The sequence below is a fragment of the Trematomus bernacchii genome, unplaced genomic scaffold, assembly GCF_902827165.1.
Source record: "Trematomus bernacchii unplaced genomic scaffold, fTreBer1.1, whole genome shotgun sequence".
NCBI classification, from domain to species: Eukaryota; Metazoa; Chordata; class Actinopteri; order Perciformes; family Nototheniidae; genus Trematomus; species Trematomus bernacchii.
Genome location: NW_022987614.1, coordinates 2,223,180 through 2,249,321, shown reverse-complemented (window position 1 = coordinate 2,249,321; position 26,142 = coordinate 2,223,180). Strand labels below are relative to the sequence as shown.

General features: G+C 38.9%; 1 protein-coding gene across 1 annotated transcript in view; it reads right to left on the bottom strand.

Moving 5' to 3' along the window:
* The window catches only part of LOC117483780 (vasoactive intestinal polypeptide receptor 2-like), a 58,803-nt gene that overhangs the window by 13,177 nt on the left and 19,484 nt on the right, over positions 1–26,142 (bottom strand). The window contains exons 2-6 of the mRNA XM_034132130.1: positions 25,685–25,790; positions 16,968–17,081; positions 13,304–13,395; positions 6,215–6,315; positions 3,736–3,868 (exon numbers count right to left, since the gene is read on the bottom strand). Of these exons, the coding sequence (XP_033988021.1) occupies positions 3,736–3,868; positions 6,215–6,315; positions 13,304–13,395; positions 16,968–17,081; positions 25,685–25,790 (546 nt within the window). The remainder of the gene's footprint in view (positions 1–3,735; positions 3,869–6,214; positions 6,316–13,303; positions 13,396–16,967; positions 17,082–25,684; positions 25,791–26,142) is intronic.

The window sequence follows — 26,142 nt, the reverse complement described above, 5'->3', positions numbered from 1 at the left end:
CCCGGAGTTGGGGAAGGCTTCAGTAGAAGCTGCTGGGACTCCCAGCAGCTTCTACTGAAGCCTTCCGAGTAAATCGCCAGAACGCCGACACCTCCTCATCACTCCACCACTCCCATGTTTTCTTTTGTGTTTCCATAAGTTAGTCTCTCTGCGTTAGTGCCAGGGGCGCCGCCTGGACCTGAAAACATTCGGGGCTTAGCCCACAGTGGCGGCGGCACTACAGTGGCATTTTTTACTGCAACACTCCCCACACGCACACACACAGTACACCCGCGACTGTTACAATGAAGGCTCGATAATCAGCTCACGGCATATAGGCAGGGGTAAAGTGGTATTTTTTATGAGTGGGGGGCTCACCTTCTCTATGGGGGTCCGGGGGGATGCTCCCCCGGGAAGATTTTTTTTTTAAATATTGAAGTTAAATGCATCAATCTGGTGCACTTTGAGAGCAAAATGAAGAGATCTATGGATACCTCTCTCAACACCCATATGAAGCAGAACTGTAAACAGATGTACTTTTTCTTTATGGATATTTTACTAATCACTCCCCTTTTAAACTCTATTCTTGTTTTACTGCCATATAGTATTTCATAACTGTTTTTCCTTTATTCTCTTATTTTTTTTATAACTATAATGATCATATGAAGGTGTGCCGCGGAAATAATCTTTTGAATAATTTGTGACCAAACCGTTTGAGACCCACTGAGATAACTTAGACTAAAGTTATGTATCTAAACACTCAGAGAGTCCTTTAGCTCACCTGAGTCTCTCAGTCTGAGAGGAGAGGACTCTCCTCCAGCTTCTTATGGAACAAACAGCTCCTTATGTCCGTTAGTGCAGCTAGCTAACCAGATGCTAACAACACGGTCCATGCTGGCACCGGTCCCTCCCTCCCCCTCTCTCCCTCTCTCTCTCTCTCTCTATCACACTAAATGCGCTATTGCCACACACACACACAGAGCCGAGCTTGAATGACACAAGCACACGTTTATTTCCATGCAACTCTCTGATTGGTCTGGTGTCATGCCTCTGTTGCATTCACTGAACACGGGAAATTACAGTGCTGCCGTCCTCTCTTGTGTCATGATGAGGTTCACGTAAAGCACGGTTAATGTATTATATTATTGAGGGAGAATTGTCCGGGGCTACAGAAAAAACATTCGGGGCTAAAGCCCCGGATGCCCAGGCCAGGCGACGCCACTGGTTAGTGTGCTGGGATAATGCTAATGCTAATAATGCTAATGCCAGCAAATACAATGGCGGCTTCACAAAACCTTTTCTGAGTTTTACGGGGCGTGGTTTGCAATTCGCCCAGCCAATCAGAAATGGGAACCTTTTTCTCCCATGAAAGTACCTGCTCTCTAGCAGGGACTAAAAAGGGGGTGGAAAGGTTCTCATGAACTAAGTTCTAGTTCCGGATTTTTTTGGTGTGAACGCAACATTTCAAGAACTATCGGAACTATACTGGGAAAAGTACTCCGGTGTGAAAGCGCCTATTGTAACTGCTGTGAGTTCGATGAAACCAGCCTGAGTGGCCATTTGATGGATTGTTGGAGGTGTATTCAATTAATGAATTTAAGAAGTTGTGCATGTTTGGTTGAATGCAAAGTGTTTTTTCGGATCTTTTGCAGAAATGAAACAGTATTCCAATTCTGCAAAGCAAGATATAAAAAAACATATTTCATATAGAAAATGTTCCTTTCTTCCCCGCTGCATATTGAAATACAAGTCATCAAACCTCAATTCAATTCTGATATTAGTCAACTATGTTAAATAGACTGCATTTATATAGCGTTTTTCAAACATTTGTAACCCCTCAAAGTGCTTATACAAGTCAGCATACGCATACGCACACGCACACGCACACGCACACACACACACACACACACACACACACACACACACACACACACACACACACACACACACACACACACACACACACACACACACACACACACACACACACACACACACAAAATCGAGCGCAATTAGGGGTTAAGTGTCTTGTAAGGACACATCGACAATGCCACTGTAACCAGTTGTTCTAACGTTTGGGTTAGGTAAGATTTTGCTATGAGACGCGTGTAAATAATAACAGTTATGTTAAAATATCATGTCTCATTTCTATAAATCCGTGTTTGTTAGCATCGCTCTGACACTGTTTGTGCCTCACCAGCAGAGGAAGTAGTGGAGTACAAATACTTCGTTACTGTACTTAAGTACATTTTTCTGGTATCAGTACTTTACTCCACTACTTATTTCTTTGACGACTTTTTACTTTCTACTTCTTACATTTTGAACCCAAATACCTGTACTTTCTACTTCTTACATGTTGAACACAAATACCTGTACTTTCTACTTCTCACATTTCCCAAACAGGCTGGTTCCTTTAGTCTGAATGTGTGTTTGGTGGTGTGATCATTATTATTTAGAGTTATTGCGTGCCTATTGATTTGAACACGATCCGTGTATCCATCATTTCCTGGTCTTCTCTAAAGAAGAGGGACCAATGAAAACGTTGTCATGTTGCCGTTGTTCAGCATGGAAACATTAATTAGCTAACAATGACATTATTGTTCTATTAATATAAAGGGAGGTCAGGTACTCTTTAAAACAGCTGCTAGTTATGGGTACTTTTTACTGAAGTACATTTCAAAGCCCTCTTTACTTTTACTTGAGTAAAGAAGTATAGAGTATTTTGAAACACGAGTATCTGTACTTCTACTTGAGTAAAGGATGTGTGTACTTGTACCCTCTCTGTTTGAAGGCTGTCCTGGCTTTCATCTGATTGTGAAAGCACAGAATGATCCGGAGGGCTGAGGGTGTCTTTGATCTCGAAGATGAGGCGCCTCTCAGATGGTTTTTGTTGTTGATTAATGTACACAGCACTGCTGGAGGTGAGATCTTAATGTCCATCACCTAGTTTCCATCTAGCATCACTTCAGTCACATGCTTTTATCACATGGCAATACTTATGTTGTTGTATAATGTTTTTATAATTTGTATGCTATGACGTTTGTATTTTGTTTTTGTCTTTGCTTGTGTTTGCTTTGTACAGCCCTTTGAGGCATTTCTTGTGATTTGGGGCTATAATACATTTTGATTTGATTTTTGTGTAGAGACTGAACATAAAAACAATCAGCATCGAGACTTTCCTGTATTATGTTGAATTATTACCAGAAATACAATCATCTTTTCTTGCGATAAATCAAAAATGTGGTCAGTGGGGTTTTTAAATAACACATTTGTTGGATTTAACAGCAAATTCTTACAAGCCAAGTTTCGGTCATTTTTTGTTTAGTTTCTTTACAGCAACAACCTAACTGTGTACAAGTAGATATGTGTATAGACTCTCATGGCACTACTTCTATTCTATTTTATTTGTATTTACTTGCACTATTTTATCTGTTTTATTGTGTTGCTCTGTTGGAGGAGCCTATGACCTAAGATTTTCACACTGTACGAATGACAATAAAAGCCTTACATCTTGAATCTTGAAATAAGTTTGATGGAATAAATCCGATTAGCATGGATCTGATCATCTTTCAATTCCATTATAAAGTAAGTAAGAGTAAGATGTGTGTACTTCTACCTGAGTAAAGTATGTGTGTACTTCTACTTTAGTAAAGGCTGTGTGTTCTTCTACCTGAGTAAAGGATGTGTGTTCTTCTACCTGAGTAAAGGATGTGTGTTCTTCTACTCGAGTAAAGGATGTGTGTGCTCTCCTCTCACCAGTGACGGCTGGCTGGAGCACTGAGAGTTTCTGTTGAAGAGGATGTCGTCCTTCACCAACACGGCCACAGCTCTCAGGATGAAGGAGAGGAAGAGGTTGAGGTGGATGTAGTTCCTGGTGCAGTGGAGCTTCCTGCACAGAAACACAGATCCTTTACTGTTTGTTGGGAAAATAGTGAATGTCCTCTTCCAATATCAGAGTCCACATGCTAACAAAGGTATCCCAACTGTAGCTGTGTACATGACAGGATGTATGATTACCTAGAAGAGCATCAGGACTGTTTTAGGCATATGATAGCTATGTGATTAACATGATGATTCAGCCTCTATGGAGATAGACATATGACAAGCATGATCATTTCTGACGTGGAGCTAATCTGAAGTAAACATTGAATACTGCTTTCTATTCCTCCATCTTGTGACTGTGTAACTCCCTCTCTTGGATATCAGCATGTGAAGGACACTGTTCAGGAACTAGTTGATGCTCTGTATGTGATGACTACTTCCATTCTGGAGAGGATAATAAATACAAGGATCCTGAGATTGAAGCTCTAGCCGGTGACCAGTGATATTTTTCGAACACTATTGGACTTAAATTCTCCAGTACACATAAGAGAGCTGAATTTGTACAAGTACACAAGTATAAGAATCAATGTACTTAAAGCACTAAAGTACTCAGTATGCAAAATATCTCTTTACACGGTATTATTTAAATGTCATTGTCATTATATTGCCCTGTTTTTATCACTCACAAACACATATAAGAACATTTTAATGTGGTAGTTTGTAGATACAGTTTAGATCAGTGGTGTCAAACTCAAGGCCCGGGGGCCAAATCCGGCCCGCGACTTCATTTTATGTGGCCCCGCAAGAGCTTGCAAAGAATATAATACGTTTATTATACGGTTACATGCCACTTTACAGAAGCAGGTTGCCCATAAACTACATGTCCCACAATGCATCTCGTTTTGTGACATGCGCACTGAAGAGACTTGCAATTATTTGCCCTGGACTTCTGCTTTCAGACGTAGTTAATTACTAAGTTATTATCCTATCCGATAATAATCCAATCCAGAGGCAATAATGTCATATAATACATTATTTTATATATATATTATATATTTATATAGTTACAACCGGTCCTTTGAGTGCAACCTTAATGCTAATGTGGCCTGAGATGAAATTGAGTTTGACCCCCCTGGTTTAGATGCTTCGTAAAATACGGCGTCATTTCATATATCATATGTTTGTGTAACTATTACCATTACTTTAAATGAGCTTTCGTTCAGGGATTAATTGTTAACAACTAGTATATGGGTTTAGATTAAGGCTTTATATGTAGAAAGTAGATGCGGAATTACACACATCTAGTCTGAAAATGTATCACTGCTAATTTGGACTTTGTAAGTATTGAAATAAACGAGCTCTCAATATATTTTGGACATGTCTCTCGATTATAAAGTACTTTTACAGATATCTGATTCATGCATGTTTGCTTCATTATAATCAAAAGGCTTCACTGCAGCGGCTGATTAAAACTAACAGCAAAGCAAAAGTAAAGAGAAGCTCCATCAACATAATTTAAATTAACAAACTGAAAACAACTAAATCCAATTAAGCTGTAAACGGAGAGGCCATCACACACACAAACACACTGTTGACAATTAGTGATGAATCTGCGAAATGAAGACGTGGACAATTTGCATCGTTGTTAATTTAAAATCCAATTAAACTGACGGCTTTTCTTCAGACATATAAAGAAAGAGAGTCCTAAAAGATGAGCTTTAAATTAAAAACAGCCTCTCTTCTTTAGTAATTAATCTCAGTTCAGTTGTGTATCTTTACTTCTGCTGTTTTGCATTTTTTTAATGTCGGGATCAATGAGGTTTATTTCTTGTAATATAATTTGTAACATGTTATTGTTTTGCTATGAAATTAAGCAATGAAAAGTACTATAATGACATTATGAGGAGGAATCATATCTCCTTCTATATTTCACTGTCTTCCAATTAGCTTAAATCAAACTTTAAAGAAGTTAGCGTTTTTATATTATATTATAATGCCCCTTAATTTATTTTCGATCTATTATTTTTCCATTTTATTCGGGATTTTGTGTTTATTATTATTATTATTATTATTATTATTATTATTATTATTATTATTATTATTATTATTATTATTATTTATAAATAACTAATTATCATCATTGTTATTATTATTATTATTCCTCGTTTCAAGACTTTTACATAATTGATCTATTCCGTTATTATTTTCACATTTTAATCGGACTGTTTATGTATTATTATTATTAATTGTATTATTGTTATTATTATTATTATTGTTTCAAGACTTTTACATCATTTTCCTCACATAAAAACAATAAGGCATGTTCTTTTGTAGTTTGCACGAAAGTCTTGGACCAAACAAAGTCAATAAATAAAATGAAAAAAAAAGAATACAGAAAATGTGTTAATATTACCGGAACAGACAGAGAATGGCGCTCCCGGTGGTCAGAGCGATTAATGACAGGCTGTGACCCAGGGTGTACAACGTCTTCACGACCACGTAAAACACCAGCTGCTGAGAGAGAAAGAGAAACAAAGAGAGGTTAGTATCGATTATATCACAGCTTGGTTAAATACACGATTCTGATTAGTCAATCTGGACATTCAGCAGTCTGTTATTTCTCAATAGCAGACTACTGCTCTGAATGAGGGACTATTTGCAGTCATATCAATCCGCCGAAAGGAATCCCGTCATTGTAACTTTATGGTATATGTGGAATGAATGACTGGCATGCGCACATTATCCCTGGATATGTGGATGTGAAACCCTGTCTCATAAAATCAACTTTAAATATAATATAGTTTCTGGTCATTTGTAATCAAACATCTTGTCTGAGGGCTGAGGAAGCACTTTCTAATGAGCCCTGATTAGATTCAGTAACTTGCAACCCAAAATAACAGCAGATTGAATGAAGTTATATTCCCCATGCTTGCTGCTTGTGTAGTGAACTTAGTTTTAAACGAACTGTGAATACTTCAAAGTGAATAATTTAACATTTAACTCTTGATGTATGATTTTATGTCAGAGTTTCAGTTTATTAACAAAACACATTTGCATTTCTGTTGATCTTCTCATGTGCAATAATATTTTAAGAAAATGTTAAACGGTTCTGTCTGCTGCTTCTGGATACATTTCACCCTCTTTTTAAAGGTCAGATAACACCACAAAAACAAAAAGGGACATTTAACCCATTCAAATCCTACAACAAAAAGGGACATTTACATTTTCATCAGTTGATCTTCCTTACAGTTTTAATTTAAGGTGACCTTATCAACGCCAGTCCAAAAGTTTTGTAATTTCTCTTTCTCTTGTCTGAATTAAAAAACCTATGATATCACGTTTGCAAAAAATAAATGCAAGTGTTTTTCCTTTGTCCTGCAAGAAACATCAGCTGAAGGTGAACCCCTTTGAACAGAGTAGGATATATTAGAATAAAATACTGCAGGTTATGTTGCAAGACCAGTGTGCAAGTAGTGCAGATTAAGTTAACTATATACATGTCAGAAAAATTATGCAGAGAATGTTGAAAGTGAACAGTGAATTGAATTGTCAATAAACGTTGACTGTTATGCATTATATTTATCGATAAAACCCATATAAAACCAACCAATTAACTCAACTTCAAAATGTTTTTCAGACTTAAAGAATGTGGATGACCTGCAACTTAACAATGTTAAAACCAAGACAAAACTGAAGTAATCCTCCAGCACAACAGTAAGGAATATTTTATCGTTATCTTTGGCATTATCTTTGATCAGGAAATGTTTTTAACTACCAATGCAACCAATTTCTTCCGTAACATCTCAGAAATCAGGCACATACTGACGAAACATGTTGTAGGAAAGCTAGTCCATGCCTTTGTTACTTTGAGACTGGATAATGCAAATTCCTTATTATCAGGCTGTACTAAAATGCTGCAGCATGGCTACCTTAAAATGCAGAATACAAGCCCTTAATGGTCAGGCACCGGAAGTAGTCAATGGGTTGCGGTCGAATTGTCAGTTTAGCTTAGGAAGGTTCCTAATGGATTGAAATGACCCAGAAGTATCAAATTAACAGCCATGATAAGAGCTGTTAGAATTCTCCAAATGTTAGGCAAAGGAGCTTCAGTTCTTCCTGTATAACCTCCTTTAGCTTAGGAAAGTTCCTAATGGATTAAAATGACCCAGAAGTAACAAAGTAACAGCCATGATAAGAGCTGTTCGAATTCTCCAAATGATAGGAAAAGGAACTTCATGGGTGTGAGACGGCGACTCTTAAAGTCCTAAATGATATCATCAATTCCCTTGACTCCAGACAATACTGTGCTGCCATTTTCATCGATCTTGCCAAAGCCTTCGACACTGCTTCTGGGAAAGCTTAGATGCATTGGTGTCACTAACCAATCGTGTAAAATCTGACAATCTGATGACACAGCCCTTATCCATCTCTAAGGGAGTACCACAAGGCTCTATCCTAGCACCCATCCTATTCTCAATATATATAAATGACATGGAGAAATCAGTGGGCAACACCTCTATCCACCTATATGCCGATGACACGATTCTGTACACTGCTGGCCCTTCCCCAGATACTGTCCTGAAAACTCTTCAGGATAGTTTTCAGAGAATCCAGTCACATCTCTCTGCCCTTGGCCTGGTCCTGAACACCACTAAAACCAAGATCATGTGGCTTGGCCGCAGTGGTGCCTCCCAAACTGGCACTATTGTGACCGTTGATGGCCGGGACCTCGAAATAGTTAAATCTTATAAATACCTTGAGAACATCGCTCCAAAATTCAGACCAAGGTTAAAGCTAGACTCAGCTTTCTATATAGGAATCGCTCCTCATTCACTTCATCTGCTAAACTCTCTCTGGTCCAGATGACTGTCCTTCCTCTGTTCGACTACGGTGATACCATCTACCGCTCGGCGTGTAAAGGAGCTCTCGATCATTTAGACGTTCTGTATTACTCCGCCATCCGCTTCACCACCAATGCCCCCTACAGGACACATCACTGTGACCTGTACTCTCTGGCTAACTGGCCCTCTCTTGAGACCAGGCGCAACATCCACTGGCTGATGCTTGTTTATAAAACACTCCTAGGCCTCACCCCCTTCTACCTCACACAATTACTGCAACTCCGCCCACCAACACCCGGTCAGCTACAAACATCCTGCTAAAGATCCCCAAAGCCCATACATCCTTTGGCCGCTCCGCCTTTCAGTTTGCAGCAGCTGATAGCTGGAATATCATGCAAAAAACCTTGAAGATGGAGACCTTTATATCCCCCGCACCTTCAGGGACACTTTTACAAACACCCTGGTACACACATGCAGCTGCTTTGCCTGATGCTCACTACCAATGTCTTGACCTCTCCTATAGTATGCATTGCCATGATGGAATGAATGGATGAATGAATGAATGAATGAATGATTGATTGAATGGATGAATGTTCTATATTATTTTAATGACTGATTGAACCACAGCAGTATTGTTTTAGAGATCTTATATGTTTAACTGATATGCCTGTCATCTCTGCTCTGTGTCATTGTGTTGTCTCCTGGGTTCTGTAGTGCCCGGAGTCTGTCTTTTTATTTTCTTCCTCCCAACCCCCATCCCCTCAGGAAGCCTTTTGCCTCCTGTCAGGTCATCATTGAAAATAAGAATTTGTTCTTAATTGATTTTCCTGGCTAAATAAAGGTTCTACTACTACAATACTTCCTTTATCACCCCCTTTAGCTTAGGAAACACTGGACCTTCATTTAAGAAAGGAAAGGAGAAAATGCTGTCCCAGAATACCTTGCGGCCGCAACAATGGTTTACTTTTTGTACCTCCATGGCAGAGTTTGTAATTGTTCCTAGAGTCTCTAAAAGTACGATGGGAGCCAAAGCATTTTGCTATCAAGCTCCTTTTCTGTGGAACCAGTTTCTAGCTTGAGTTCAGGAGGAACCATCCCATCATTTTTTATTTAGTAGGCTTCAGACTTTCCTTTTAAATAAAGCTTATAGTTAGGGCTACCTTGAACCAGCCCCTAGTTATGCTAATATATATATTTCAACATGTATATTTTCGACTTTTTTAACGCTATTTAATTTCTATTTGAGATGTTTACATTTCCATCCATCCATCTTCTCCCGCTTATCCGTGGTCGGGTCACGGAGGTTGCAGTTCCAGCAGAGAGCCCCAAACTTTCCTTTCCCTGGCCACATCAACCAGCTCTGACTGGGGGATCCCAAGGCGCTCCCAGGCCAGCGAAGAGATATAATCCCTCCACCTGGTCCTAGGTCTACCCCTCGGTCTCTTCCCAGCTGGACGTGCCTGGAACACCTCCCTAGGGGGTAAAGCGACTGCAGTACCGCTCCCGCTGCTCCGATTCTCCGGCCCATCTCACGCTCCATTGTTTACATTTTTAATTGTTTATTTTGAGTCTTTTAATTTCTCTAATGTACAATGACTTGTTTTTTTAGGCTGCTGCAACGCAAACAATTCCCAAATTGGGATCAATAAAGTACTTCTTATCTCATCTTGATCTTATCTTATATGCTTAGAGTGTCGGGGAGTTTTTATGAGAGAGAGCTGTTTAGACAGAAACAGATGAAGAAGAGAAAGAGAATGAACAGAGAGGGTGAGACAGTTTAACGAGAACAATGAGGGATTCATTATAAACCCAGAAGTGACCCGATCTGAACCTGAGTGGTGAGAAAGGAGCAGCAATTATCACGTCCTGGCAAAACAAGGACAAGCGTTCTTCTCACCGAAATCTGTGTTCTGCAAAACGCTTAACAAAAAACATGTCAGCTGAGAGAATGCCAACTTAACCTTCATGTCACATTATATGAAATATGCATCAGGCTTTGCTCCTTAATGATACTTAATTATTAATTCAATAAGGAAAGGTGTTTGCTGTGAGGAGAGAGGTCACCGTGGTCATTAGCTAAGAAAAAACATGTCTGAAAAGGACAAAAGGGATGTATAAACATTGGTTGTTTTTCGCATAATAAAACTCATCTGTTACAGAAGGTAGCTTTGTCTGATTGTAGTTCCGTCTTATCTAAAAAATGTATACATCCACAAGTAGCAATAAGCTTGACTCCAACAAAAATACGTCTCAGGAAAGTTTGGTTGACTCTTTACTTAAACAAAAGATATCAGTACAAACACATATTTTCAAAGGTCAAAAAACGATATTGCTCCGTGATTCTTTTCACTTTCTAAGTCTAATTACCAGCAGCTATGACGTACATTTTACGACGTTTAAATCAATGATATAATAATACTAATAACAAAGAATTACAATGTTCAGATATATCTATATACACACATAATATATCAAATTATACATTTTAACATATGGCTCCTACACTGATGTTTGTTAAACAGTAATGGAAAGTAAAAACCTTTAGGCCCCGGCTCCACGAGGACAAATACGGCAAAACGCATCGGAGTAACGCAAATGCAACCCCAAAAAACCTTCCGTCCCCACGCAATATACACCGGATTGTGTCAAGCTCCACGAGACGGCTCCGTTTACATCCAAACGCTGGAAAAGCTGCAGTACATATGCCGAACCTGTACGTGACGCTGTAACTTCCTCCACAAAAGCAGCAACTTCCTCCACAAAAGCAGCGAAGAAGAATGGTTGTCATGGCTGCACTTCTGTGTATTCTCCGCGGTGGGGGCCGACAGAACCGGGCAGAGTTTTTCGCCGGTCAGCGTGTGTTAAAGTTTAAATCTTCCGGACAAAATTATAAAAGTGCCGGTCAAAGGTCTTCATTGTTATTTATTGAGCTTTAAAACAAATGAATAACGACGATATAATGATATATAATCATCAAATACATCTATTTTTCCTCTCTTCTGACAGCGTCAGTGTCTGTCTCATGCAGCAGCTGATCCTGTAATGAGTGACCCGACAGTAAAAATGAACATATTTATAACTAGTTTAGGTAGTTTGAGAGGTAATTAAAATAGCTAAGGGTGATGATCTGACTTGAAGTGTGTGTTTTGCTCCCGCTGCATCACAGCGGCAGGAGCTGCGTGTCTCCGTCCTGTCAGATTAGACTTCACTCGCGTTTATGTCCATATCGAGATAAAGATAAATAATCTGAATTCAAGGAGGAGCTCCTGTAGATGTTGCACAAAGAACTGTAGCATGGTCAGTAGCGACTGGAGCACGATAGCAACCCTGCGGGGGAGAGGCGGGGCTATGAAAACGAATGACCGTATAGGCGACTCCACGGCCCCGTTGGACCCCCCAGAGCGCTCCGTTCCCAGATCTATCCACCTTTGGACCCGTTGTCGTTTGCGGGGTCTGTTTCTACGTTTCCCTTACGGCGTCGTCGAGCTTAGAGGGCTATACGCATGAGAAATATGCGGATTCAACCCGTTTTCGTCCCCGTGGAGCCGGGGTCTTAGTATCATTGACAAACTTGTCACTGCTGCTGTGCATATTGACTGTTCAGAGAAGCACACTGTGTTAATTAACAGCCTTCCCTGCAGGCTTCATCAATTACACGCCACTAATCCTCTGTGTTATGTTGCAGCTTCTTTTCCTGCTGCTGTTCATTAGCATTCAGAATCAATCAAAATCAGTTGAGTACAAGCACCTCAAATGCACTAAAGTATAGTACTTGAGTAAATGTACTTTTCAAGACTGGTGATGAAGTTTATCCAACCTTGCCAAGTGAAGAAATGGTAACTTTTTATTTTATTTTCATGACGTTCAAACCATGGATGTATTAAGAGAAAATGAAGCCAAAATGGGAACTGTAGATTTAAAAAGTACCCGGATCATGTTGAGATTTGAATTTTTTCCATAAGGCTCGCCTCCAATCTACCGCTCTCTGCTTCCATTTCACTACCACGACAATTTGCTTGAACTTGCTTTAAAGGTCACCTATTATGCAAAATCCACTTCTTCATGTCTCTTCTACATCAACATGTGTCCCCTCTTCTTCATGTCTCTTCTTCATCAACATGTGTCCCCTCTGTGTAAAGAGACTCTGAAAGTTTCAGGAACAAAGATTGTCTCTCTTTTTGTCCTGATCCATTTATAAAAAAACCTGTCTGAAAATGAGCTGATCAGATTTTGGCCACTTTGTGATGTCATAACGATTTTTTTGGCTTGTGTAACCATTAGCCAATCACCAACCAAGGTAACCCCCCCACCTTATCACCTGAATCTCCTCCTAGAGCACCATTGTGTTCTTTTTAACCAAATATCTCTCAGAGGGGCGTGGGGAGGGGCTCCTTATTTTCATCTAAAGTAACAGACAGAGAATCAGCACTTTGGAAACAGGGCTGAAACAGAGGGGATTATGGGATGCTGCAATGATCTGTTTGGTGTTTCAGCCAATCAGAGACAGGTTCTGTATATATCTGAGACCTGAGAAAAACAGTATAATAGGGGACCTTTAAATCTTGTCCTACTTCCTTTGAACAGAAATGACCTTTTCTTATAACCTACAATTGCCCCAATATGGAACTGAAAGAGAATTGATGAGTTCCTTTCTGATGTACCTTGTCCTGGCTGGTGTCCGACCCACAAACACTGGAGATGTTCGGGAACACCTCTGACCATCCTGCAGACGTGCAGTTCCTGCTGATGTTACCTGTGAGAGACAGAAAGACAATTATCATTAAAAAGCTTATGTGACTCTTTCTTAATATTGGAAAAAGTTAATGAAGACCATGTTATGTTATCAAAAGCTGAAGGACCTGATGATTGCCGTTATTTCATTTTGTCCAGAAACAGAAAGAAAGGGCGTAGAATGGCAACAAGTCCTGGCCAACAAAATGGGATTTAAAGAGGTTTAAAAAATAATCAATGCCTCCTATTTTTGGAATCGCAATTGCTATATGAGACGAAATCGCCCTAGTTGACAGTATATCTGACAGGAAGATTTTGTCCTATGTTTGACACTTGCACGACTGTCTGATAACGAAATTAAGCAAGGATTACGTTTTTTTTATCTAATGAAATCTTTGTACAATAACACCCCTCAGATATTTAGTTTTCTGAGTTAGACGTGTATAAAGTACTACAGTTTCATAGTAACTAAGGTCACTTCTTGGTAAAGTGAAGCTCAGTTTCACATCAGTGCCCCTTCCTGAGGGACTTCTCCTGGGCGTCCCAATAGCAAACTGCAGTGCACTGAAAGTTCATCGCTCTTGGAAATTCCCAGAATGCATTGAAAAAAAGCACGGAGCATTTGTTGCCCACTGAGTGTAAATAATGATGACACACTTCCTTCTGCCTCAGTTCACTCCCAACAAACCCTCTGCACAGCGGGGTAAACACAGCTGAAGCTCAGATTGCTTGTTTATTGGCTGGTTTACATGTGTGAAGTGAATGTAATACTGTTGTTTAAAGAGTGGTGCAGTGATGACATGTTTTTTATAGAAAGATAGCAATGAAAAGGGGTCCCTCAACGAAAAGTCATGGGATTTCTCCATTGGATTTTGGTAAATTGAAGACAATACGATTTTTGGCAAACCAACGTTTATTATACTTTTTTGTTTAGCAGGATAATCTCTACACATTAACACCACTTTATGATTTATAAGTATAAGTAATAAGTAAAAAGCTAATGTTGGGCTTTAAAGGAACTACAGCACGGTCACATGACTTCACGTCACCACCGCTAAGCTAAAGGCGGCTAATGTTGGGCTATAAAGGAACTATGTCACTGCAGTCAGGGCGGTGGTGGCGAAGTCCATAGGGACTTGGCTTGGCAACTGGAAGGTGACCAGTTCATGTCCTGGAAAGACCAAGTGCTACCGAGGTGTCCCTGAGCAAGGCACTGTTCCCTACACTGCTCCCCGGGTGCCGTACATAATGGCACTGCTCTTAACACTAGGATGGGTCAAATGCAGAGAAACCGTTTTGTTACATAGTACCTGTACTACGTAATGACAATAAGTTGAATCTTTAATCTTCTTCAACTACAGCATGGTCCCATGACTTCACGTCGCCACCGCTAAGCTAAAGGCGGCTAATGTTGGGCTATAAAGGAACTACAGCACGGTCACATGACTTCACGTCACCACCGCTAAGCTAAAGGTGGCTAACGTTGGGCTATAATGGAACTACAGCACGGTCACATGACTTCACGTCACCACCGCTAAGCTAAAGGTGGCTAATGTTGGGCTATAAAGGAACTACAGCACGGTCACATTACTTCACGTCACCACCGCTAAGCTAAAGGTGGCTAATGTTGGGCTATAAAGGAACTACAGCACGGTCACATGACTTCACGTCACCACCGCTAAGCTAAAGGTGGCTAATGTTGGGCTATAAAGGAACTACAGCACGGTCACATTACTTCACGTCACCACCGCTAAGCTAAAGGTGGCTAATGTTGGGCTATAAAGGAACTACAGCACGGTCACATGACTTCACGTCACCACCGCTAAGCTAAAGGTGGCTAATGTTGGGCTATAAAGGAACTACAGCACGGTCACATGACTTCACGTCACCACCGCTAAGCTAAAGGTGGCTAATGTTGGGCTATCAAGGAACTACAGCATGGTCGCATGACTTCACGTCACCACCGCTAAGCTAAAGGCCGCTAATGTTGGGCTATAAAGGAACTACAACACAGTCACATGACTTCACGTCACCACCGCTAAGCTAAAGGCCGCTAATGTTGGGCTATAAAGGAACTACAACACAGTCACATGACTTCACGTCACCACCACCAAGGAGGAATTTAGAAGTCTTTTTTAAAGCTGCACATTTGTATTTTGCTGTAAGAAGGTTCAAGGAAAGCTACTGAATAGAGCAGCATTGTAAAGCCATAAATTGTGGAAGAAAGAAAAGTGTTGTTACGAAGCCTGATGTGACTAAAAGCAGTAGTAGTAGAAAGCTTTTTTAATTTGGGTCAAAAGACGTCACCCTAGTTGGTGAATACATCCAACATTTACCCAGAATACATTCAACCAGTTAAATATTTTATGCTGTGACCAAAACATTTTCTCCAGCTCCCAAAGATTTTTATGCTCAAAAATAGATGAACCCTCTGAGTCCTATTTTTCTTTTTGGTTTTTATCTTCAGAGGGCAGTAGAACCAGATATATTTTTCAAGTAGTTCATCTTTGGAACAGATTATTTGACCAGAAGAGTTTCCCGCCTTAGAAATCAAGAGACATTTAACTTCAAAACCAATCATTTCCAAAATAACCTTTTCTGTACACCACCCATCTACAGGAAGAAACCATGCATTATTAATACGAGGTAAAAACGAAATAATCAGAACATATTTTCTTTGGTTTTAGTTAACGTTGTTGTTAATGTGGAGAGAGATTGCCCAGTTAGAGGCAACTTTAAAATGTACTTATCAAGAAAACAAACAAAGCTTATTTTGTGCTAGATGGTGTTTTTCTCTATTTAATTAGCTTTTCTCAGCACTTTCAAACAAAACAAAGACGCTAAATAACAGATTCATGCAGATGCTACATGTTTATCTTACATAACAAGTCTTTACTACATTTTCTGTGCAATGCAGTAACTTTAGGGGGGTTTTGGATCACAGACAGTGAAGCATCAGAGGGAGGAACGAGCCGCCGGCTGCTTACATAACGTTTAGTCATCAATGTAAATCAGATAGAGAACTCTGTAAATCAACGAGGCCATCTGGTCAGTGGCTGGAAAGAAATGTGATGCATTCACAATTTCACACAGACTGCTATAAGGGGAATAACGTGAGGTGCTTACAAAGACAGACAGTGTTAATATTAAACCTAAATATCGACTCGCTGTAACACCACAATACTCGTTGGAAAAAATTGATTTATGGTCTCAATCTCTAGTTTTACCTTTTAATATAAAACATGATCGACCTGTCTGAATTTACTCTTGTAGTCTTTGTATGAAATGTACCCTTAGTTATTTATACTGTAAATGTTCTACTTTTATGAGATGTTTAAATTCTAGTATTGTTTTTATCTCTTTAATTTCTACTTATGTGCAATGCCTTGTTTTGTTTTGTTGTTTTTATGCTGCTGCAACGCAAACATTTCCCAATTTGGGATCAATAAAGTACCTCTTATCTTATCTTATCTTATCTTATCTTATATGTGTTTGGACTTTGCTTTTGTCTACCCCTGTTTTAAAAAGCAACATAAAAAACAAATAGATAAATGCAAAGGCCATAATAAGTGAATGAAATTAATAATATCTTACCATTTCTCCCAAATACAGTCTTGAGGACTCGAGGACAGGGGATGGTGAAGGTCTGTCCGACCTCAGTTCTCTCCCAGCATGCAATGCTGTCCCACGCTCCTTTGCATCCTGGGCCTGTCAGAAAAAGAAGGGTTTTAAAGGTCTCCTATTATAATGTTTTTCATCAATATATTATAGGTCTCAGATATAAACAAAACATGTCTCTGAAGTGTTTGGCTCCAAACACCAAACAGATCATGGCAGCATCCCATAATCCCCTCTGTTTTCAGCCCTGTTTCAAAAGTGCTGATTCTCTGTCTGTTACTTTAGATGAAAATAAGGAGCCCCTCCCCACGCCCCTCTGAGAGAGATTTGGTTAACAAGAACACAATGGTGCTCTAGGAGGAGATTCAGGTGATAAGGGGGGGGGGGGGGGGGGTTACCTTGGTTGGTGATTGGCTAATGGTTACACAAGACAAAACATCGTTATGGCATCATAAAGTGGCCAAAATCTGATCAGCTCATTTTCAGACAGGTTTTTATATAAATGGATCAGGACAAAAAGAGAGAGAATCTTTGTTCCTGAAACTTTCAGAGTCTCTTTCCACAGAGGGGACACATGTTGATGTAGAAGAGACATGAAGAAGAGGGGACACATGTTGATGTAGAAGAGACATGAAGAAGAGGGGACACATGTTGATGTAGAAGAGACATGGAGAAGAGGGGACACGTGTTGATGTAGAAGAGACATGAGGAAGAGGGGACACATGTTGATGTAGAAGAGACATGAAGAAGAGGGGACACATGTTGATGTAGAAGAGACATGAAGAAGAGGGGACACATGTTGATGTAGAAGAGACATGAAGAAGAGGGGACACATGTTGATGTAGAAGAGACATGAAGAAGAGGGGACACATGTTGATGTAGAAGAGACATGAAGAAGAGGGGACACATGTTGATGTAGAAGAGACATGAAGAAGAGGGGACACATGTTGATGTAGAAGAGACATGAAGAAGAGGGGACACATGTTGATGTAGAAGAGACATGAAGAAGAGGGGACACATGTTGATGTAGAAGAGACATGAAGAAGAGGGGACACATGTTGATGTAGAAGAGACATGAAGAAGAGGGGACACATGTTGATGTAGAAGAGACATGAAGAAGAGGGGACACATGTTGATGTAGAAGAGACATGAAGAAGAGGGACACCATGTTGATGTAGAAGGGACATGAAGAAGAGGGGACACATGTTGATGTAGAAGAGACATGAAGAAGAGGGGACACATGTTGATGTAGAAGAGACATGAAGAAGAGGGGACACATGTTGATGTAGAAGAGACATGAAGAAGAGGGGACACATGTTGATGTAGAAGAGACATGAAGAAGAGGGGACACATGTTGATGTAGAAGAGACATGAAGAAGAGGGGACACATGTTGATGTAGAAGAGACATGAAGAAGAGGGGACACATGTTGATGTAGAAGAGACATGAAGAAGAGGGGACACATGTTGATGTAGAAGAGACGTGAAGAAGAGGGGACACATGTTGATGTAGAAGAGACATGAAGAAGAGGGGACACATGTTGATGTAGAAGAGACATGAAGAAGAGGGGACACATGTTGATGTAGAAGAGACGTGAAGAAGAGGATTTTGCATAATAGGTGTACATTTTCCCACAGAAACTTATATTTTAGAGACTGTACTCTTCAGAAATGCATTTATTCTACATTTTAAATACATTTTTATTTTCTTGTGTTTTGTATTGTTTTTATATCATTTTTTTTTACATCAGTCTGGTTTTATTGTCTCGTGCTTTTACATTTGTTTTTTGTCCTATCGGTTTTGTCGAAATGTATTTATGCTGCTTTTTATATAGTTATTGATGTACAGCACTTTGGTCGACTCTGTTGTTTTTAAATGTGCTATATAAATAAAGTTGGATTGGATTGCATAAATGCCAGCAGGGTGCAACTCCACTGGTTTCAAAAATATGTCAGATTGTATAGAAGTCAATGAGAACATTAACATTCGTAAGCAGTGTTAATATGAGTTGATGGTCTCTATCCATGGTTCAAGTCTTCTGTGATACAGCACAATGTTAATTTATTACATTATGATGCCATTTAGAGTAAAATACACAGTAAGGAATCGTAACACGCAAGGTCGACTCCACTGGTTGCAAAAAGAGTCCGATTGTATAGAAGTCTATGAGAAAATCACCATGATTCTCGTTAGATTTATTTCCTCATTTTGAGTTTTCCTAATTAGTTTAATGTCTAATTGCAAGTTTAGAAAATAGAAAAGTCAGATTGCATAGAAGTCTATGAGAAAATGACAATTTCTCTCACTTGATTCATTACCTAAGCAAACATTTCCCTGTTGAGTTTATGGTCACAATCTAGTTTAAAAAATAAATAATCCATGATGTTCAATCTGTAAATTATGGCAAAATAGTAAAAATAGATCATAAAGCAGTGTTTGTTTTTGGACAAAACCCACACATTATATTGGTTGGCGATTACTTATCAATGTGTGTACTGTGAATGCAATTTATTTGTTATCAGAAATCATAACTTGTGAAGGTGTTTGGACATATTTCGAAACTAAAAGAAGGCTGACCTATAATTGCAAGTGTTCAGTACATATATTAAGGAAATTAATATACATTTAATCTAGGATTATAGGGTTGGGTGTGTGTTTAGAAACCTCACAATATTACATCACAAATCCAGATGCTAACCACATCTGTTCATACCCAAAGAATGTATTATTATTCAGCTGCATCCTCATAAGAGACCAGAACAAAACTGCATAATAAAACGTTTGGAAACACAAACAGCTTTTTTGCAACAATTACATTTGGCACAGAAAACCAGCACCTGGAAGATCTCCTATTTAAAACAATTACACTCCTCATTAGGCATTTTGAATTTGCACAAAAGACAAGCATAGGCAGAGGGTTTAGACACTATCATAGGAGGGAGCACGCATGAATGAATGCAAAACTCTGCAGAAACAAAACACACAAACTGTCGCCCAAAATAGCTCCTCCAGCTCTTCAGAATGAACACTAATGGGTGCAAAGCGCTGATGGCTAAATGAATAGTCAACAGGGCTTTTTAGCGATAGATGAATGGAGACAGTGTGCCTGGTAACATGTAACACTCATCTCTGAAGAAAAAGAGCCGGACGGAGGCATCACACTGTGAAGGAGAACATATTAATGCTATAAAAAGAAACCAGAAAGCAGCGTGATTAAATACAAATGATGTATTTGAGGTTACAAACCCTACTCCATATCATGATCTTATAGCCTAGAGCGAATTGTAAAAATAAAGGATTTTCTATTTTGTTGTATGTTGATGAGAAACTGCTGATAAATGCATGCCATGTTGCAGTATTAAATAAAAATGCTGAAACATTACAAAGGTATATTTATGAATCTTCCAGGTCTATTTATCGGCCTCACAATACATAGCTATCTTGTCAAATATGCAAATCATCCAAATATGGGTAACACTTTATTTTAAGGTACACAAATTAACTATCAACTAGTTGTTAATGAACATGCATATTAGCAGTATATTGGCTCTTTATTAGTCATTATAAAACACTTATTAATGCCTTATTCTACATGACCATATTCTACAAGTAATAAGCCATTAGTTGAGAGTTTTTCCTCAATAACCCTCTAATTAGTGCTGATTTGTTGCAAGTAAGGAAGTTGTTGTACATGAGTTTTAGTCTTAATATGCTCATTATGGGCCGAATAAGGCAGTAGTAAAATGAAGTTATTTAGACACAATTAACACTTATAGTTTAATTTCTTGTTACATAAGAATAGATCATATTTGTTAAATGTTATTATGGGAGAATTACTATTCTTGTGGTACTACTGCCTTATTCTATGTTTCGCTGTCTCTACCTGTAAGTACTTAAGACATTTTAAGGTGTACTTTGTTGTTCAAATTAAATGTATTGTTATTATTATTCTTCCTCCAAAAGACAACAAACTGCATACATCAGATTGACGTATTGAGTTTCCTCTTTAAAACCTCTTTTCGGTTGCCTCGTGCTCTTTTTGAACACCTTCATCATTTTAACCGTTTGAAACACATTTAGTTAAATATTCATCATATTTTGCTCCGTTTTCATTCAATTTATTTACAGATTTGTTTTATTTTTTATTTGTTTGTTGACGTCTCAATTACCGTTTCTAGTCAACTTCAGCAAAGGTACGGCCAAAATTGAAGGAAGGGAAACCAAACAACAAGACGTTCATTTGAATAGGCCTTTTTATTTAAAGCGAATGCAATATGTAGTTTCAGAACCTCATGAAACCTAAATCAAGTGGCTCTGAGGCACAGATATTTTGTTTTACACAGGCTTTTCAACGTTAAACATAAAATAAGTTTCCCTCAAACCAAATTGGAAATACTGTTTAGTTGAATTGGAACAAACATTGTTGGTAGTCTGAATTGTGAGAGTTAACACTAGAACCGCCAACGGTACATTTTACCCGCAGCTGTTTCTTGATTGTATGTCACTTTTTTTCAATAAAATATTCAAGTCTCCCAGTCTGTGACTTTTCCTGAAAGTGTGTTATGTAGCACCCTCTGTTGTTAAAAATTGTCAATATGAAGTCAGATGGAAAAAATTGCCAAAATAATTGCCATTTATACCAATCAGCGCCAGCGGGTAATATTTACCTTATAGAAAATGCAGTGATTCTCGCACTATTGATCTCGCGCGTAAACATAAACATGACGTGTTGCTATAGCAACGCCTGTTGTTTACTGCAGTTCCTTATAGATAGATAGATATAGATAGATAGATAGATAGATAGATAGATAGATAGATAGATAGATAGATAGATAGATCAAAACTCACTGTTAACCCTGTGTTCTAGTATATGATAAATAAAAGAACATTGTACCTTGAAAATCAATGCATTCTAATAGCGGGTACATTTGACCCGTTGCCGGTTTTAGGTATACAGCGACCCCTGGCGGTTCTAGTGTTAAGGAAACAAGATGATTATTTCCATCAGCTCTCTGGTTGGAATTGCCCTTTTCTTTAAAGTGCTCGTTTATTGTGTTTCTATTGAAGGGATTCAATCGTATCCTGCCTCTCAGTAAATGGCCTAAACACTGAGTAGATGAGAGGAAGGATAGAGGTTTGAAAAGAAAGAGTCAAAGTGCAAAAGAGGACAAAACAGAGAGATAGGGAACAGATGTCTTCTGGGTAAAAAGGCAGATCTGAAGTCATCAGTGCATGAAGAGAAAAGCCCATCTCCTTAAAAACACATCAGAGCCGACCAGATGCACAGCAGCACGTCTGCAGGGAAATCCTACTCCTTAAGGTTTTTATTATTTACTACAAAGAGAAGCTGAGCACTGCAGCCTTTTCCAGCCTCGCCTACTTCCATCTCAAGCAGAGAGTTCAAAACAACGACTCCTTTTTGCTGCATGACAGTATTTGATCTTTTTTAAACGCCAAGTCTTTGGATGAATTACATTTAGCTGACTTACAATAAGTGCATTTAACCCCGAAACTCAAAAAGCAAGAATCCTGCAGGTACTTTTCCTATTGATAAGGACAATACAAATGTTATTAATCATAGGATGCTGGTGGTTTCCAACACAGCTGGCTTGTTCAGTTTCATTAAGCAGTTAAGTCAAGTATAGCACATATGATCAAAAAGTGCTTTATGAGCATGAAAATGTAATTAATTAAAGTATGCACGTGTAGCGTTGTGGTTTCCAACAACACAGCTGGCTTGTTCTGTTTCATTAAGCAATCAAGGGAAGTATAGCACAATCAAAAAGTGCTTTATGAGCATGGACAGGGTTCAATATTGGGAAGCCAGTGAGGGATTATTAACTAGATGCAGACAACCCAATCAAATCCTACAACAAAAAAAGAGAAAATTACTAAAACAGCAACTCGCCGACCAGCAACAAGCCAGTGATTATAAAAAAGAAACATGTAATCATCATGCCTTCGCGTGCTATCCAAAAATGGCGGGGAAACTAGTAGATTAAAGGTTGTTTTAAAACTCTGTGTTAAAATACAAACAAGCCTTTACTGTAAATGAGATCCACAGATAAGAACTCGATTCAGAAATACCCGATCGAAAGTCGTAAATGTTAGAAAGGTATTTATAAATGCTTTTCATTAACTTGTTTATCTTTTGAATGTGTTGACAGATTAGTTTTTTTATTTGTTTATATATTTGCAGGAGGTGTTTTACATGTACACACAGATTGTCGATCTTTTCACACAAATAATATTGAGAAAAATGTACCTCCATAAGGAAAGGCAAGGGAGAGCGGGCGGGGTTTTTAAATTGGTTGCAATCCTCATTATCACCACTAGATGTCACTAAATCCCACAGAACGCTCCTTTAAAACAGCTTCATATTTCACACATTAAAGGTGCCCTATTATACTGTTTTTCATCAATATATTATAGGTCTCAGATATATACAAAACCTGTCTCTGATTGGCTCCAAACACCAGACAGATCATTGCAGCATCCCATAATCCCCTCTGTTTCAGCCCTGTTTCAAAAGTGCTGATTCTCTGTCTGTTACTTTAGATCAGTGGTCACCAACCAGTCGATCGATCGCGAGTGTGGTGCGGGTAGATCGCGCACCGTTAAAAAATACATGTTGATGTAGAAGAGACATGAATAAGTGGATTTTGTATAATAGGTGACCTTTAAGAAATAAACCTGAGCAACTGTGAGGTTGTTAGTTTGATTCCCACTGGAGCTGAGCCAGCTGCTGTACATTTTGTTTTCACCGTGTCCTCAAAGCATCTACAGGATAATTGAAACAACTCTGTTAGGAAAACTGCTCTCCAATGCACTTCTTCACCCGCTGAGAATTGAGCAATGTTATTATTTTTGCTCTAATTCCTGTCATTGAGCTTTAATTAACACAGCGGGGGCTCATTAACACCAGAAACACTCGATTCAGCGGCGCTTAAGGGACGTTTTAGGCTTCAGACACAAATATCTCACCGATTAAAAAACAATAACGGATAGAATTTGTATTTTAAGGAAATATCTCTTCAGAAATAAGACATCTACTTTGTTTTAAACAGGTAGAGACTCAGGTATGACATTATTACATGTGCATTTCTAGATGTAGGAATGGTTTGCTTAAATAATTTAGTTCTGACTTAATTGCTTCGTATAGTAAGTAGTGATTTCATTCAGTCATAGTTTTGCCACTTCAGTGCAAAAAGCGGGTCATATCCAAAATGAACCTCTCCTAGTGAGAAAGCAGCGGTACAACTTTGATATGTTGCTGTGAAAACTGTGTCCTTTTTATTATATTATTATAATGACATTAGGAGTCAAGGCATCAGGTGTCATCAATCATCCTTTCCTTAGTGCCATCTTTTGAAATCAATGTCAGTAAAATAAGATTTGGAGCATCAGCTGTTCGTTGCTTTTTGATACCGCCACATTTTATGATCTCTGTCGGTGAGAAAAGCGTTTATGACAACTTATAGCCCCATATTTACTCCTAATTTAATTCACAAAGGCTACGGATGTGATGAAGGCTAACGGATATCCAGCTGTGTCCTCGCAGCTCTTCCTGTAGACCTCCAACAGGAGCAAGTTAAATTAAGGCTGTGTTATTAATTTATGCTGAAACATCTTTTTTAAAAAGTGCTTGTGTTTGTAGAGAAGTTAGTAAAGTGATGAATCTAGTTTTATATAATCTCCTGAAACTCTTTTTTCATAAGAACCAGCTTGTTTCCTTCTATTTGCTTGCTTGCTAACATAATATTTATAATTTATAAAGGTCAGTGTTGCTTTTTAACGAGACACCAGTGTATTCTTGAAACATGAAAATCCATGTTATGATTTCTTTCTTTGATACTTAACTGTAAATGCCCCTATTTTCCATCCATGTTAAATTAGGATACAATTTGGATTATTTGTACATTTGGACTAAATTGCATTTGTGGTAACGTTTAAATATAGACCTAGAAGATGCATGTAACATAATGATGTAATGTCTCCCAGACTACATTGGAACAACATTCAAATCTATGTTATTTTATATAACCGTGGAGGCGTGTGGCGCAGTGGACTAGTGCGTTGGTGTTCGGATCAGGGGAGCACAGGTTCAAACCCCACTGCAGTCAGCATGTCGTTGTGTCCCTGAGACACTTCACCCCAAATTGCTCCTGTGGGGATTGCCCACAGTATTGAGTATGTAAGTCGCTTTGGATAAAAGCGTCTAACAAGTGACATGTAATGTAATGTAATAATTTTAAAGATGAGAACCATCTACTTCATCAGCTGACATGATTAATCCTGAGGGAACATCCACTGAGACTTCTGTGCATATACTGTTACATTTATAGTTCAATTATGTTGACTTTAATAATAATAATAAACAATAATACATACTCAAAGCGCTTAACTTTGCAATAGTTCATTGCTTCTCAACTTTAAAGGTCACTATTGTGCAAAATCCAATTGTTCATGTCTTGTATACATAAATATGTGGACTAAAAACATTTCTATCATATGGCGCATGTATAAATACATGTTCTTTAAGCATAACAGAAGTCTTTAATGATTGAAAAGCTATTGGGCACGAGTCCTGGAGAAACTAAAGAAGTTTCTCTGACTGTGAACATTTCTCTAAGGTCAAAATGGACCTAACATGTGGTTTAATGTATTGAATTTTAGAGAACAAGAGATGGTGACCTTTGTGTTTCCCGGCAGCCTCCTCCTCCCTCAGCCTCCTCTCACATTCGGCCTCGTCTCGCTCCACCTCCAGCAGGAAGTTACAGGTGGGATGTCGTCCATCAACCTGCAGAAGAAGAGAGGGAAATGTGTCACTCGTCCCCGGCTTGAGCTTCAATCTCAGGATCCATGTATTTGTGATCCTCTCCAGAATGGAAGTAGTCATCACATACAGAGCATCAACTAGTATTCAATGTTTACTTCAGATTAGCTCCACGTCAGAAATGATCATGCTTGTCATATGTCTATCTCCATAGAGGCTGAATCATCATGTTAATCACATAGCTATCATATGCCTAAAACAGTCCTGATGCTCTTCTAGGTAAGAAGAGGTAGAAGCAGCTGGGACTCCCAGCAGCTTCTACTGAAGCCAGTCCCTAACTCCGGGGGCTTCGGGTGGCAGTATACGCCGTGAAGTG